This window comes from Pelophylax lessonae (assembly GCF_965119305.1).
Source record: "Pelophylax lessonae genome assembly, chromosome: 6".
NCBI lineage: Eukaryota > Metazoa > Chordata > Amphibia > Anura > Ranidae > Pelophylax > Pelophylax lessonae.
This window is the reverse complement of record NC_138773.1, coordinates 32,872,036-32,890,253: the sequence shown is the minus strand read 5'-3', so window position 1 is coordinate 32,890,253 and position 18,218 is coordinate 32,872,036. Positions and strand designations below refer to the sequence as shown.

Sequence of the window (18,218 nt, the reverse complement as noted above, 5' to 3'; positions counted from 1 at the left end):
GAATAACCCAGCAACCCACATTTTCAAAAGAAAAGGCCAGCCATGGTTGAGTCATAGAACACTTCAAGCATCTCTGTGTGTTTAAGTAAATGTGTAGGTGGACCTTTAATCCTGAAAAATGCTAAGGTCCTGGCTGTCGTGGTGATCCTACTGCTTCAATAAAAAAAAAGTGTATTTGTAGCAGTTGCATTTTCCAATGTGCAGCAGATCAGATGTCTGACCCTTTAGCATTTATTTTGTGGTTGGGGCCACCACCCCCAGCCAGCACAGAGCGAGCGAGCACTAAGTCTCCATTCACATTTATGTGCTGGGGGAATTCACGCAAAATGCGCACGTTCCTGCAACATACAAATTGCATGTCCTTATTGTAGTTGCACTGTGGTGTCATTCATTCTCAATGGTACCAATGGTAAATACAAGACTGAGGGGTCAGCATTTAAGCATTACAAAGAGTGTAATAAGAAATGTAAAAACGAAATCAGGGCGGCTAAAATAGAACACGAGAGACATATAGCGGAGGAGAGTAAAAAGAACCCCAAGAAGTTCTTTAAGTATATAAACAGTAGGAAAGCGAGGCCAGAGTACATTGGCCCCATAAAAGACGACAATGGAAATATGGCCACTGAGGACAGAGAAAAGGCGGAAGTGTTAAATAATTTCTTCTCTTCAGTCTTCACAAAAGAATCGGGGGGCTACACGAACCCCGCTTGTAAGGCCGAATTAAATAATACACCTCAGGAAGTGCCGCCATGGCTAACAGAAGATAGACTTAGAGCTAAACTAGAGAAACTTAACATAAATAAATCCCCGGGACCGGATGGCTTGCACCCGAGGGTTCTTAATGAGCTCAGCCAGGTGATTGCCAGACCATTATTCTTGATCTTTAAGGATAGTTTACAGACGGGTATGGTGCTAGCTGATTGGAAAAAAGCCAAAAAGCCAACGTGGTACCAATATTTAAAAAGGGCCGAGGTATATCCCGGGTAACTATAGGCCGGTCAGCCTAACTTCAGTAGTATGCAAAATTTTGGAGGGGATGTTAAGGGACCACATACAAGACTTTAGTAATGAAAATTATATTATTAGTAGTAATCAGCATGGATTCATGAAAAATCGTTCGCGCCAAACCAATCTATTAACCTTCTACGATGAAGTGAGCTGCCACCTAGATAAAGGTGAGCCTGTGGATGTGGTGTATCTGGACTTTGCAAAGGCCTTTGACACCGTTCCCCACAAACGCTTACTGCACAAACTAAGGAAGGTAGGTATGGACCATAAGGTGAGTACCTGGATAGAGAACTGGCTCCAGGGGAGAGTCCAGAGGGTGGTGATAAATGGGGAGTACTCGGATTGGGCGGGGGTGGAAAGTGGGGTCCCCCAGGGTTCTGTCCTGGGACCAATCCTGTTTAATTTATTCATAAATGATCTAGAGGAGGGGATATCTAGTACAATCTCAGTATTTGCAGATGATACTAAACTAAGCATGCCAATATCTTCTAGGCAGGAAGTGGAAACCTTACAAGCGGACCTGAACAAAATAACGGGGTGGGCAACTACATGGCAGATGAGATTTAATGTAGAAAAATGTAAAGTAATGCACTTGGGGGCCAAAAACCAGAAAGCAAGCTACTCACTAGGGGGGGAACCTCTGGGTGAGTCTAGGATGGAAAAGGACCTGGGGGTACTGGTAGACAACAAGTTTGGTAGTGGCATGCAATGCCAAGCCGCTGCAAGCAAAGCCAACAGAATACTGGGATGTATAAAAAAGGGGATTCACTCCAGAAATAAAGAGATTATTCTCCCACTCTACAAGACTCTGGTCCGGCCACATCTGGAGTATGCTGTCCAGTTCTGGGCACCGGTCCTCAGGAAGGATGTGCTGGAACTGGAGAAAGTCCAGAGAAGGGCAACAAAAATAATTAGGGGAATGGAGGACATCAGCTATGAGGAAAGACTACAAGCACTGAACTTATTCTCTCTGGAGAAGAGAAGATTGAGGGGGGATATGATATCAATGTACAAATACTGTACTGGCGACCCTAGCATAAGGAACAAACTATTCAGAGAGAGGAGATACAATAAGACACGTGGCCACTCACTAAAACTAGAGGAAAGGCGGTTTAACCTTAAAGTGCGTAAGGGGTTCTTCACTGTAAGAGCGGTAAGGATGTGGAATTCTCTTCCACAAGCAGTCGTATCAGCGGGGAGCATTGATAGTTTCAAAAAACTATTAGATGGACACCTTAAAGACCACAACATACAGGGGTATACAATGTACAACATACAGGGGTATACAACGTACAACATACAGGGGTATGCAATGTACAACATACAGGGGTATACAATGTACAACATACAGGGGTATACAATGTACAACATACAGGGGTATACAATGTACAACATACAGGGGTATACAATGTACAACATACAGGGGTATACAATGTACGGTTAACAGCAAACACACACACACATCATAGGTTGAACTGGATGGACTGATGTCTTTTTTCAACCTCACTAACTATGTAACTATGTAACTATGAGGTAAGGAACAAAAGGGGAGGTGCCAACTTGGAGCCGGTTGCATCCTAAGGGACTGGGCCCCTCGGGAAGCCTGGGTCTCCTACATCTGTATGGGCTGTACCCCCGTGATGGCGGCCCTGCCTACAGCAGTGGGTTTAGGATTAGCACCCCTTTACATCCTGAACCCCTCATACCAGTTTTCGTTGGGTTACACATTTTTTACCAATGCCCGTTTTTTTGCATTTTTCACGTGTTTTCTCATACGGAAAATCCGCAACTGCCACTGGTTGTCAGTGTAGGGGAGGAAAGGAACAAAAAGGAGGTGCCAACCTGGAGCCAGGGGCATCCCAAGGGACTGGGCCCCTTGGGACACCTGGGCCCCCTACATCTGTATGGGCTGTACCCTCCTGATGGCGGCCCTGCCTACAACGGTGGGTTTAGGATGCCAAATTGGAGCCAGGGGCATCCCAAGGGACTGGGCCCCTCGGGACACCTTGTCCCCCTACATCTGTATGAGCTGTACTACCCCCGTGATGGTGGTCCTGCCTACAGCGGTGGGTTTAGGATTAGCACTCCTTTACATCCTGAACCCCTCATACCAGTTTTCGTTGGGTTACACATTTTTAACCAATGCCCATTATTTTTGCGTTTTTCCCGTGTTTTCTCATACAGAAAATCCGCAACTGCTACCCGTGTTAAGAATGCCATTAGGAATAATGGCACAGCAAGAGCAAAGGGCGTTTAAGCTAGTTTTCACACATTTCCAGGGCAAGGAACACACATTTCTGCCCTCGTGTCTAAGTCGCTCAGGTGTGAATGCAGCCTAATTGTTATGCGCTGCTGCACCTTTCAATGTGTTGCAGAACGTCGAAATGCCCTGCGCGAGAATGCAACATGCCGTACAGTTTTATCAGTGCTCACCGACTCAGCTGGTGTGAAGGGCAGGCAGACGCATTACATTACGCTCTCTCAACCCCCCCACAGACGGACACAGCCTGTTTCCCTGCAGGCTCCGCTCCGGCACCCCCATCTGAAAATTAAATTCTGCAGTGGAAGGGACAGGATTGGCTATTGATTCTGTTGAGCACAGGTCATGGCGATCCCTTTATAAATCACACCTGTCGTGTCATTACCAGGAGGGAGCGCTGCGGTCGATAACAGCCTGCCCATCGTATCTGCAACATGAGCATTACTCCGCGAACGAGAATCATTTCCTATATTCACAAGAGTGGCGGTATGTAGATGGGAAAGAGCAATATATCGAAGATGAAGTATGATCCCATTATACGTATCTTCATAGAAACAGCCCATAGAGAAGGTTTAGTCTAAAGTGGATCTGGTGTCTGTGATAAATTACGCCAACCGACGCCGAGAGAAAATCAATGCTGCGTTATGGAAATATATATATCAGCTTCATCTGATAACTTGCAACCAGTGCTGGGACAAAGCAATCCAGCGCCAGAGGCAAAGATGCCAAACTGCGCCGCGCGTTCCCTAACCCTCATCCCTGTAATAAACCATTGCGCCCAAGGCAACTGTCCCTCCTGCCCACCCCTTTTCACAGCCCTGCTTGTAACCCCTCTCTTCCTAGAATGAGCTCACTGATCTCCACAGAGGTTGAGGCCAAGTTACAGGCATCCCCTGCAACTTCCTTAGATTGACTGCACTGACAGTGCAGCATGGTTAAAGCCATAGGTGTGCACAGCCTATTGGATTAGGGTGTGAATCCCAAAGCTCAAACATATTTGCATGTGTGTGCGTGTGTATATATAGTATACTGACAGTGTCAGAAGGGCAGAGATTGGTGCCAGTAGGGCAATGGACGGTGTCAGAAGGGCAGAGATAGGTGCCAGTAGGGCAATGGACGGTGTTAGAAGGGCAGAGATTGGTGCCAGTAGGACAATGGATGGTGTCAGAAGGGCAGAGATTGGTGCCAATTGGGCAGTGGATGGTGTTAGAAGGGAAGAAAATTGTGTCAGTAGGGCAATGGACGGTGTCAGAAGGGCAGAGAATGGTGCCAATAGGGCCATGGGCGGTGTCAGAAGGGCAGAGATTGGTGCCAGCAGGGCAATGGGCGGTGTCAGAAGGGCAGAGAATGGTGCCAATAGGGCAATGGACGGTGTCAGAAGGGCAGAGATTGGTGCCAGTAGGGCAATGGACGGTGTCAGAAGGGCAGAGATTGGTGCCAGTAGGGCAATGGACGGTGTCAGAAGGGCAGAGATTGGTGCCAGTAGGGCAATGGACAGTGTCAGAAGGGCAGAGAATGGTGCCAATAGGGCAATGGACGGTGTCAGAAGGGCAGAGAATGGTGCCAATAGGGCAATGGACGGTGTCAGAAGGGCAGAGAATGGTGTCAGTAGGGCAAAGGACGGTGTGAGAAAGACAATTTTATTTGCATGACTGCGCAATTGTCAGTTAAAGTAATGCAGTGCCATATTGCAAAAAATGTTCTGGTCATGAAGGGGGGTAAAACCATCCGGAGGTCAAGTGGTTTATATTTATATATAAAAAGGAACATACAGTATAATAGCCCATCACAGAATTTCCTCACCTGCCATGGCTTAGTCCTTCAAAGTCTCCCGGATGTTACAAGTAGGCTGTCCCCATAGAAATACTGACAAATCAGTTTGAGGTACCAGGCATTGTCCTGCGAAACGCGTTGGGGAGGTCTACATGAGATACCCCTTATGACCATCTGGGGATATGGCTATCAGCTACTGGCTGAATATGTAACTGCAGTTTTCACAATAGTACCTCTATGTTAGGTTTTGTATTTTAAACCTTTTTTTAGGGGCAGATAACGCCACAAAAATGCACTCCGGATCTATTCCAGATGCGTTTCTGCATGCGTGTTTTTGACATATTTTTGATGCGTTCTGTGCGTCTTTGATGCATTCCAGATGCTTTTTTTTTTTCTTTTTTACCACTGTGCTGGGGTTCAGTGCATTCTTGATGCGTTTCACCGTGTTCCAATACAGTTCAGTGCAGGAACAATGCAGCATGTTCTCTAGAACTGACTGAACCGGTGTGAACTATGCCAGTGGAAACCTTATATCCTACTTTACATGAGTTTTTGATGCAGAAAAAAAAAAAAAAAAACGCACTGGACTGCATGTAGTGTGAATTGGCGCAGTATGTTTGTAAAATAAAAAAGTATGTTTTAACCACTTATGGACCGCCCACCGCCGGTACTTTGACAGTAAATACCAGGGTTATGTCAGCAGATAGCATATAGCAGATAGCGGCCATAACCCTGCTATTTTTTTAAACTGCGGGCGGTTTGCTTTAACATAAAGGTGGTCCCAGCGGCAGATTTGCAGCGGGATCACCCTTATGGGCGGTGGGAAAGGTGCCCCCCGCTTACCGGAGCCGCAAGTATCGGGGAAAACGATCCGGTCCGCTGTCCTCTCTGGCAGGAAGTCGAAGGAAGGGCAAGATGGCCCCCACTCGTCTCTATGGCCTTGGAGGATTGGAGCATTGTCATATGTCGCTTCATAGCAACGACCTTAAAGAGATCATTTTTTTTTCAAAATGAAAAAAAAATACTTTATTTTTTATTTTTTAGTGTAGATATAAGGTATGAGGTCTTTTTGTTTATTCAAGCAATTACATTTGCAAGACCGCTGCGCAAATACGGTGTGATTAAAAATATTGCAACAATCTCCATTTTATTCTCTAGGGCAGGGGTGAGGAACCTTTTTTCTGCTAAGGGCCATTTGGGTATTTATAAAATCATTCGGGGGCCGTACAAAATTATCAACTTAAAAATGTGCCTGTCATATTTGGTCAAACATTTAATTAACTCACCCCTAATGTGATGGCTGCAACTGCTTCTCTTTGGTGAGGTGTGTGATGCTAGCTGGTATTGATGATGATGCTACTCGCAACTGGTTTTCCATGTTTGCGTCGGTCAGTCTGGAGCGCACTAGAATTTTTGTGGTGGTAAGTTTTGAAAAGAACTGCTGGCGGGTACTGTTGGTGGGTACAGCTGGCTGGTACTGCTGGTGGGTACAGCTGGCTCAGGCTGGTACGGCTGGCTTGTACTGTGCTGTGGGTACTGCTGGCTGGTACTGCTGGCTCAGGATGGTACTGTACTGCTGTGGGTACTGCTGACACAGGCTGGTACTGTGCTGTAAGTACTGCTGGATCTGGCTGGTACTGCTGTGTGTACTGCTGGCGGGAAATGCTGGCTAGTAGCGGCGCCGCGCTGGCGGAAGAGGCGATGTTTCCTGTATTGGTCACAGACGGAGTTCATTTGATATCACTCTGCTGGGACTCACTCAGACTGTCAGAACAGAGCCGGTGTTGTAAAATTTTGTCGGACCCGTGAAAAAATCGGACCTCGTCACTTCCGGTGATAGAGCATCACAAAACAGCTGATGGGAGTCGTCCGTGCGCATGCGCAGAAGACATTTTTCGAGGTTTGGCAAAATTATAACAGAGAGCGGACAGCTGATTGAGAGGAGGCGGGGCTGAGGTGCGACGGAGGACGGAGGATATCGCCGCGTCATCGAGACATTAGGGACGGAGGCACATATGCAGAGCTGGCGGAGGAGGCGGGATGGAGGTGCGGCCGTGTAATAAATGCAGGGCTTAAGCGACTCCTTCTGTTTTATTATCTTTAGTAATTATCGTATTATTTATCCTTAGGATTTCATTACATTTAGTATTTCTTATTTTGTATTATAGAAATACTAAATGTTATGAAACCCTAAGGATAAATAATACGATAATTACTAAAGATAATAAAACAAGGAGTCGCTAAAGTCCTGCATTTATTACACGGCCGCACCTCCGTCCCGCCTCCTCTATTCAGCTCTGCAGATGACGCGGCGGTGTCTTCCGTCCCACCTCAGCCCCGCCTCCTCTCATTCAACTGTCCGCTATGTGTGATAAGTTTACCAAACCAAGATAATGTCTTATGCGCATGCGCACTTGAGACTCCCATCACCGGAAGTGACGAGGTCCGATTTTTTCACGGGTCCGAGAAAATTTTAGAACACCGGAACTATACAGGAAGCATCGGCTCCACTCTGACAGATCAGCTGACTGACTCAGCTGCACGGGGGGCCGGACCAAATGACTTTGAGGGCCGCATACGCCCCCGGGCCTTAGGTTCCCCACCCCTGCTCTAGGGTCTCTGCTAAAAAAATATATATATATATATATATATATATATATATATATATAAAATATTTGGGGGTTCTAAGTAATTTTCTAGCAAAAAAAAAAAAAGATTTTATCTTGTAAACAACAAGTGTCAGAAAAAGGCCCAGTCCAGAAGTTGATAAGATATTTTTTTCTGGTGTGGTACCTTGAGGCCCCGTTCACACTGGGGGCGATCCGACTTCCCGGGGCGACCTCCGAGGTCGCGGTGCGAGCACCGCGCCGCGACCTCGGAGCGGCCGGCACGGACTTCATAACATTGAAGTCTATGACGGTCGCTCCGGGTCGCCCCAAAGAAGCTCCGGACCCTTTTTCTAAGTCGGAGCGACTTGTGTCGCTCCTATTAGAACGGGTCCACAGCTTCTGTATGGAAGGCGACCTACAGCGACCTGTGAGGCGACCAGGTCGCCTCACAGGTCGCCCCAGTGTGAACGGGGACTAAAAGTCCTATTTGTTTTTTTTTTTTCTTTGTCGGGATTCAGTATTTTTCTATGTCCTACCGCTCTGTGACTGATCGTGTGATCATACCAAACCCCCAACCCACTCTGCAGTCTTTAAAGTGTACCTGTCATCAGATACATATATATTCCTGCTGAGTCTTTGTATTTATTGCTTCTCACAGAGATCACAGTAGTTCTCCTAATAATGGTTTCAACTGCTTTTCTCTCCAGAAGGACGGCGCCATCTTTGTTCAGGCATCATCCAGGGTCACTATCTACTTCCCGGACTAAGATAAATAGTTAGAGCAGCAATATGTCTGTGGAGGGTCAGCGGGTAGCAGATGTGTCCCTTCCCCCACTCAGCCTGTCCTCTCATGTATCTGTCTATTCCACGCTGAGTGAGAGACGCCGGGAAGATGTTCCGTCTCTCGCACGCCGTACGTCTCAACGGGGGAGACGCATCAATAAATGATCCGCTCTAATTGAATTTTGCTTCTTTATTACTGCAATAGTAACATGAGTGTCTAATGGCAGCTGCAATCCTCCGCAATTATACGGCAAACAAACTCGGCTTAGGACTGGATAATGTTTTCTTATATGAAAAATGATTTTATGAGGATTAATATGGAATCCATGGAAGGAGACCGGCCTTAAAGTCTCACCCCGACCCAAAACCTTTTATTTTGTTTCGGCTACAGAAGAGTGAAAGCCGTCCGCGGGGGCCACTGAAAAACTGGTCGGGGGTCAACATAGCTGCAAGCTGCCAACACGCGTCTGCGCACCAAACCGCACGGTGCTGCAGACAGGGACTTCTTTTCCACATTTATTGCGCATAGGGCAATAATGCGTGAAAAATTAACTGGAATGCGCCCGCGCTCAGTCGCACCTTTAGGTGTAAATCAACTCTAATTTATTTAAAAAAAATATATATCTTTAGGGCTCTTTCACACGGGCGGTCCGATCAGATCCGCCTGTCAGTTTTTTAGGCGGATCTAATCGGATCCCCCATTCAGCCCTATGGAGCAGCGGATGTCAGCGGTGACATGTCCGCTGACACCCGCTGCCATCCGCATCCGATCCTGTCCGTGAAATCCGGACGGATGGAAACCCTATTTTACATCCGTCCTGGGGATCGGATCGGATTGGATGAGAGTGGACAGCCGGTCCGCTCTCATCCGATTCCCCATAGAGAGCAGCGGGGGCTGTGACACCTCCCTCTCCGCACTGCAAGCGGAGACGGAGCTGTCATCCGCCGGCTCAGCGGGGATCGCGGATCGATCCCTGCTGAGCAGCACGGATCCGCCTACGGAGGCGGACCGCGTGAAAGAGCCCTTAAGGGGCTTTTCAGTAGCCAAAATGACATAAAATGATACCATGACATTATTTAATTATTACATGTATATCCAACTTCAAACTCCCACTGATCAGCAAACCTAAAAGTTTTTTGGCAGTCATCTATATAGATTTATGTATGTATGTATTTATGTATGCCTATTTATTATCACTATTATAATTAAATTTATTATTATTTATTTAGATTTTTTTATTATTATTCAGATGTATTATTTAATTATATATATATATATATATATATATATATATATATATATATATATATATATACAGTATACAGTATATATATATATATATATATATATAGATAGATAGATAGATAGATAGATAGATAGATAGATAGATAGATAGATAGACAGATAGATAGATAGATAGATAGATAGATAGATAGATAGATAGATAGATAGATAGATAGATATCACTATCTATCTATCTAGATATATCTATCTATATAGATATTTTTAATGAATGCATTCCAATAATTTGTAGCTGATTACTGCAGTGGTGGGAAAATAATTCTCAACACGTTTCAGGGATCATAGATATGCTTCATCAGGGGATATGGGAGGTATATTAAATGTGTACCCCCTCCCCCCCCCCCCCCCCCAACCAGGTAAATCCAACCTTAAACAACCACTGATCAGCAAACATTTTCAGCAGCCAAAATTACATACAACGATACCATGAAATTGTTCAATTATTACATGTATACCCACTGTATATCCAACCTCAAACTTCCACTGATCAACAAACCTAAAAGATTATAGATTTATTTATGTATGTATATCTGTTGTTATTATTATTTTTTTAATTCATATTTATTTTTATATTTATTTTTTTTATGTATTCTTCAATTAATTATTTATTATATATTTTTATTTAATCTTTATATATATATAAACAATAGATAGATAGATAGATAGATAGATAGATAGATAGATAGATAGATAGATAGATAGATAGATAGATAGATAGATAGATAGATAGATAGATAGATAGAAAAGGTTTGAAGATAGATAGATAGATAGATAGATAGATAGATAGATAGATAGATAGATAGATAGATAGATAGATAGATAGATAGATAGATAGATAGATAGATAGATAGATAGATAGATAGATAGATAGATAGATAGATAGATAGATAGATAGGATAAGGAAAGGAAAGGAAAGGAAAGGAAAGGAAAGGAAAGGAAAGGAAAGGAAAGGAAAGGAAAGGAAAGGAAAGGAAAGGAAAGGAAAGGAAAGGAAAGGAAAGAAGGTTTGTTGGAAGAAAGAATGAGATAAAGGAAGAAAGGAAAAATGGGAGGAAGGAAGGGATAGATAGAACGGAAAGGAAAGGAAAGGAAAGGAAAAGGAAAGGAAAAGAAAAGGAAAGGAAAAGAGGACGGATGGATGGGAAAAGGGAAGAAAGAAAGGAAAGAAGGTTTTTTGGAAGAAAGTATGAGATAAAGGAGAAATGTGAGGAAGGAAGGGATAGATAGATAGATAGATAGATAGATAGATAGATAGATAGATAGATAGATAGATAGATAGATAGATAGATAGATAGATAGATAGATAGATAGATAGATAGATAGATAGATAGATAGATAGATCTATAATAATTTAGAGAGCCATGTCATCTGCTGGTGTTGGCCCTCTGTGTTTTATCAAGTCCAAAGTCAGCGCAGACCTCTAGCAGGAAATTCTAGAGGACTTCATGCTTCCCTCTGCTGACCAGCTTTATGGAGATTCTGATTTAATTTTCCAGCAGGACTTGGCACCGCCCACACTGCTAAAACTACCAATACCTGGTCACATGATCATGGTATCACTGTGCTTGATTGGCCAGCAAACTCGTCTGACCTAAACCCCATAGAGAATCTGTGGGGTATTGTCAAGAGAAAGATGAGAGACATCAGACCCAACAATGCAGATGAGCTGAAGACCGCTATCAAAGCAATCTGGGCTTCCATAACACCTCAGCAGTGCCACAGGCTGATCGCCTCCATACCACGCATCATTGATGCAGTAATTCATGCAAAAGGAGCCCCGACCAAGTATTGAGTGCATACTATACTGTACATGGACAGAATTTTCACTAAGCCAACATTTCTGTATTAAAAATCCTTTTTTTTTATTGGTCTTATGAAAAATTAAAATTTTCTGAGACACTGAACTTTGGGTTGTCACTGGCTGTAAGCCATAATCATCAAAATTAAAAGAAAAATGCTTGAAATATATCACTCTGTAACACATCTTTATAAAATATATGAGTTTCACTTTTTGAATTGAATTACTAAAGTAAAATAACTTTATGAAGATATTTTAATTTTATGAGATACACCTGTATATCCAGCAAACTTAGATATCCTTGCAGTCATGTATATAGAGATTGTTTCCATTCAGCTGGAGCTGGTTCCTGCAGTGGGATGAGGATAATTCTCAACACGTTTCCCAGATCTTAGAACTGCTTCCTCAGTGCTCTGCGCCCCGAGCCCACCCTTTTTTTTAGCCTATTAGAGCCTCTGGCTCTAATTACATGGCTATAAAAAAAAAAAGCCCCATTGAAGTCAATGCGTCCGCATGTAGATTAGGGGGCCGGACATATGGATAGGGGGGCGGCGCCCCATATACACCAGCCGCCACTGATCAGGGTTTATAGGAGATGTGTATATATCAATCATCAACCAACTATACTATGTTGCCCTGCGGTTACCTTTCCTAGGAGAGCAACCCCTGGATGAGTGGGTGACAGAGCTGTGGAACCTGATTTGGAAGGAGTGGTGGCTGGATGAAGCTTACTGGGCACTAAAATGGTACGCCACCTGGCACGACCACTGGATGGCTGACGACAATATCCCGGAAGGTGAGGACTATAGTGGCCCTGTGGGAGGCCTTTGAGGAGATGATATTGGTTAAAATAAGTGGATCACTTTTTTAAAAAACGACTCTTTGGGTAACACAGAGTATATCAAGTAAATCTCACACTTTTTGCTACCCCATGAACCCCACTGCCGTAGGCTGCTGCCTCACCCCGCCCCCACCCTCCATATAGAACTATGAACACAGCGGTCGGCAGGGACTCACCTTCGCCCTCAAGATGCTGCACTGCAGGATACATTTTTCTGGGTCATACAGCAGCTCGAACTCCAGCGTTCCCAGCGATGCTGAAATAAGAAGATTTGGATTCAGCAGATGGAGATAAAAAGTCAGACAGAACACAGATGCACAATGTACGGAAGACAGAAGTTAGTCCAGGCTAACCACCAAATGCAGAAATGGAACTCACAAATTCAATGTGCTTCCCCCCTCCTAGATTTCCAGTTCTGTTCAGGCAGTCTTGTGATCCAGTCACCCCTGCCACTAAGCAAAGGGGGGGGGGGGAACCATAATTTCTTCACTGAGGTCATACAATGCAAATTAGTACCAGATCCACCCACAACCTGCTGATCGGACAATGAAGCATCGAGGTCATCAACATGCTAACGAGGTCATCACTCTGCTCTCTCCTCCTCTCAACAAGCTTCCAACGTTTTACTCACACCACCTGACTGACTCACAGCACTGACCCTCTGTAACATTGTAAAAATATCCATAACTGGAATTCTTCTTTAAGTATAAATGAAATGTTTTAAATGAAAATGATGTATTCTTGTATGCAGCCAATAGGTAGAGCCTTAGGCTCCTTTTCACATGTTTTCCAGGGGACTTCTTAGACTCTCTGCCTGTTGATTACAAAGCTCAATAGCTGAAGATTAGAAACAAGGAAATATGTCAGAGCAGGCTCCTCCCCCTCCCTCCACACCCCACCCCCGAGGTTTCAATAAAAGATGTGCCTCTATAGTGCTCTGGATGATACAATATATATATATACACACACAGATAGATAGATAGATAGATAGATAGATAGATAGATAGATAGATAGATAGATAGATAGATAGATAGATAGATAGATAGATAGATAGATAGATGGATGGATGGATGGATGGATGGATGGATGGATGGATGGATGGATGGATGGATGGATGGATAGATAGATAGATAGATAGATAGATAGATAGATAGATAGATAGATAGATAGATAGATAGATAGATAGAAAGATATGTATATAAAAAAAAAGAGAGAAAAAAATTAAATAAAGTAAGAGGCAGTTACGGAAAGATTTTATGTTTGTTGAATTATTTTTTAATGTCCCTACAAGTATTAGACGATTTGCCAGATTTCTACTGTCATTCTTCCCGTCCATTACACTCCTCTCTAATTTCCCAGAGCTCTTTCGCCCGGAGCGAAGATTAAAAGTGGCTTCCAGTAGCGGCACCCCCGAGCCCATCTAGCAGAAGGCTGGCACCACAGGCGGAGAGCTTGGAGATATTGCCCGGGTTATTGGCATTCAGCAACTTGCAAATCGTGATTTGCAAACAATTCAATGCTCAGCTCTCAGACAGGCAGCTGAGTTCTCTGTATCTGCGGATGTCAGCATGCTGTGTATGCTATAGATGGGATCTGTTCCTAGGGAAAATCTGCAGGGCCATTCAGCAGCTGGCTGAAGACTGCCCATTATGAGGGGTCCCCACCATCCCTGTGCTGAGTTCCCAGGTCTGTACACCTGCTGTGCCCATTATGAGGGGTTCCCACCATCCCTGTGCTGAGTTCCCGGGTCTGTACACCTGCTGTGCCCATTATGAGGGGTTCTCACCATCCCTGTGCTGAGTTCTTGGATCTGTACACCTGCTGTGCCCATTATGAGGGGTTCCACCATCCCTGTGCTAAGTTCCCGGATCTATACATCTGCTGTGCCCATTATGAGGGGTTCCCACCATCCCTGTGCTGAGTTCCCACGTCGGTACACCTGCTGTGCCCATTATGAGGGGTTACCACCATCCCTGTGCTGAGTTCCTGGGTCTGTACACCTGCTGTGCCCATTATGAGGGGTTCCCACCATCCCTGTGCTGAGTTCCCAGGTCGGTACACCTGCTGTGCCCATTATGAGGGGTTCCCACCATCCCTGTGCTGAGTTCCCAGGTCTGTACACCTGCTGTGCCCATTATGAGGGGTTTCCCCCCTCCCTGTGCTGAGTTCCCAGGTCTGTACACCTGCTGTGCCCATTGTGAGGGGTTCCCACCATCACTGTGCTGAGTTCCTGGATCTGTACACCTGCTGTGCCCATTATAAAGGGTTCCCACCATCCCTGTGCTGAGTTCCCAGGTCGGTACACCTGCTGTGCCCATTATGAGGGATTCCCACCATCCCTGTGCTGAGTTCCTGGGTCTGTACACCTGCTGTGCCCATTATGAGGGGTTCCCACCATCACTGTGCTGAGTTCCTGGATCTATACATCTGCTGTGCCCATTATGCTGGGTTCCCGGGTCTGGGGTTAAGACCTTGGAATTCAAACAGCAGCATGAGCCACACTTAGACTGCGATACAAGTTCAAAGTGAGAAGAACGTTTGTGACATTGGCGCCTGTGATTGCCGCTGATTGCTCCCCGCTGAGAGAGAAGAACGGTCAGCTATTATAAACACCTGGAATGATCACAGAGCCCCTGTGATCCTTCTATATAGGAACACTGGTCTCTATGATCATTTCACAAGTCCCTCCCCCCACAGTTAGAAAACAGCCCCTAGGCTCACAATTAACCCTTTGATCACCCCTAGGTTAACCCCTTCCCTGGCAGTGTCATTATTACAGTAACAGTGCATATTTTAGCACTGATTACTGTAGTAATGTCACTGGTCCCCCCAAAAGTGTCAAAAATGTCAGTTAGGGTTCCGATCTGTCCGCCGCAATGTCGCAATCCCGCTAAAAATTGCTGATCGCCGCCATTACTAGTAAAAAAATAAAAAATAAATAAAAATGACATCAATTTTTCCCGTAGTTTGTAGATGTGATAACTTTTGCGCAAACCAATCAAAATACGCTTATTGCGATTTTTGTTCACAAAAAATATGTAGCAGAAAACAAATTGGCCTAAAAAGATGAAAAATGTTGATTTTAAAATATTTTTTTTGGGAATGTTATATAGCAGAAAGTGAAAAATATTGTTTTTTTTGTTTTTCAAAATCGTCGCTCTTTTTTTGTTTATAGCGCAAAATATTAAAAACAGCAGAGGTGATCAAATACCACCAAAAGAAATCTCTGTTTGTTTGGAAAAAAAGGACATCAATTTTATATCGGTACAGTGTCGCATGTTCCCGATAAAGTAACGCGGTGCCGAATTGTAAAAAAATGGCCTGGTCATTAAGGGGGCAAATCCTTCCGGTCCAGAAGTGGTTAAGGAGATTGTACAATCGGATTATATATTGTATGCATCAAGCTGGCTGATTTTTGTGAATCTCCTTCTCCCTTTCCTTCCATGATTATCCTGTCCCGGTTCTAATATAGAGAGGAGCAAAGTGATTTTGGTGAAACTGATTGAGCACGGTGAATGTTTGGTGAATGTCGGAGTCACCTATATACAGTGCCTTGCAAAAGTATTCGGCCCCCTTGAACTTTGCGACCTTTTGCCACATTTCAGGCTTCAAACATAAAGATATAAAACTGTAATTTTTTTTGTGAAGAATCAACAACAAGTGGGACACAATCATGAAGTGGAAAAAAAATTATTGGATATTTTAAACTTTGTTAACAAATAAAAAACTGAAAAATTGGGCGTGCAAATTTATTCAGCCCCTTTACTTTCAGTGCAGCAAACTCTCTCCAGAAGTTCAGTGAGGATCTCTGAATGATCCAATGTTGACCTAAATGACTAATGATGATAAATAGAATCCACCTGTGTGTAATCAAGTTTCCGTATAAATGCACCTGCACTGTGATAGTCTCAGAGGTCCGTTTAAAGCACAGAGAGCATCATGAAGAACAAGGAACACACCAGGCAGGTCCGAGATACTGTTGTGGAGAAGTTTAAAGCCGGATTTGGATACAAAAAGATTTCCCAAGCTTTAACCACTTTAGCCCCGCTCACATGGAGGCTACTGCGGCAAAGTGCCGCGATCCCGTCCAGCGACGTAGACCTACGTCGCTGGACTCCGCCCCTTGTGGGCGGCGCTCGCGCGCCGCCGGAGGCTCGCTCCCGCTGTGTTCATTCACAGCGGGAGTCGGACCAGGGGAGGAGCAGCGGCAATTGCCGCTGCTCTGCCCCGATCGTCGGGGATCGAGTCTGGAGATCCGCCCGCTGTGTGTAAACAGAGCGGGCGGATCTCCATAGTGACAGGGACTGACAGATCGGAGTGTTCAGCTTAGCTGGACAACCGATCTGTCCTTCTGTCACACAGTCACCTCCCCCCCCACACGTCAGTAAGCACCAGGCATACATTAACCCCTCCCTCTCCAATAAAATTAACCCCTTCCCTGCCAGTGTCATTTTTACAGTAACAGTGCATATATATAGCACTGATTACTGTAGAAATGTCACTGGTACCCCCAAAAGTGTCAAAAATGTCAGTCAAGGGTCCGATCTGTCCGCCGCAATGTCGCAGTCCCGCAAAAAAAAATCGCAGATCACCGCCATTACGCGTTAAAAAAAAACCACCAAAAATGACAGAAATCTTTCCCTTAGTTAGTAAACGCAATAACTTTTGCGCAAACCAATCAAAATACGCTTATTGCGATTTTTTTTACTAAACATAGGTAGCAGAAAACAAATTGGCCAAAAATTTAAAAAAAATTAGATTTTTACATTTTTTTGGGGGGGAATTTCATATAAAAAAATGTGAAAAATATTGTTATTTTTTCAAAATAAACGCTCTTTTTTTGTTTATAGCGCAAAAAGTAAAAATCGCACAGGTGATCAAATACCACCAAAAGAAAGCTCTGTTTGTGGGAAAAAAAGGACGTAAATTTCGTTTGGGTACGGCGTCGCACGACCGCGCAATTGTCAGTTAAAGTTGCACAGCGCCGAATCGCAAAAAGTGGCCTGGACGTAAGACAGCAAAATCCTCCGGTGGTAAAGTGGTTAAACATCCCAAGGAGCACTGTGCAAGTGATAATATTGAAATGGAAGGAGTATCAGACCACTGCAAATCTACGAAGACCTGGCCTTCCCTCTAAACTTTCAGCTCAGCCCCGGTTCACACTACTGCGTGTGCGGGGTTCGCATGTAATATCGGAGCGCACTGCTCCGACATGACATGCGATCAGCTGTGCGGTGCGAGTTTAGCCATACAGTTTGTATGGCTAAATTCGCATCGCACCCGCAGCAAACACGCACAGGAGGCATTTTTGCTGCCGCATCAGGATCGGATCGCACAGCGGTTCACACTTGTGCGATCCGATCCTGTGCGAACTGCACGATCGCACTGCGATATGCGATCAAACTGGGGGTGTCGTTAAGATTACATTGACACCCCCAGCGGATCGCATATGGCAGTGTGAACTGCCGGGGGTGCGTGTGCGATGCGGGAACAGGCTGCGAATTCGCAGCCTTCCCGCATCGCATCAGTGTGAACCGAGCCTCATACAAGGAGAAGACTGATCAGAGATGCAGCCAAGAGGCCCATGATCACTCTGGATGAACTGCAGAGATCTACAGCTGAGGTGGGAGACTCTGTCCATAGGACAACAATCAGTCATATACTCCACAAATCTGGCCTTTATGGAAGAGTGGCAAGAAGAAAGCCATTTCTTAAAGATTTCCATAAAAAGTGTTGTTTAAAGTTTGCCACAAGCCACCTGGGAGACACCAAACATGTGGAAGAAGGGGCTCTGGTCAGATGAAACCAAAATCCAACTTTTTGGCAACAATGCAAAACGTTA

At 44.7% G+C, this 18,218-nt stretch overlaps 1 protein-coding gene across 1 annotated transcript in view; it reads right to left on the bottom strand.

The window, feature by feature from the left end:
* The window catches only part of DOC2A (double C2 domain alpha), a 141,597-nt gene that overhangs the window by 90,315 nt on the left and 33,064 nt on the right, over positions 1 to 18,218 (bottom strand). Inside the window, exon 3 of the mRNA XM_082261241.1 lies at positions 12,552 to 12,631. Coding sequence (XP_082117367.1) covers positions 12,552 to 12,631 — 80 coding nt within the window. The remainder of the gene's footprint in view (positions 1 to 12,551; positions 12,632 to 18,218) is intronic.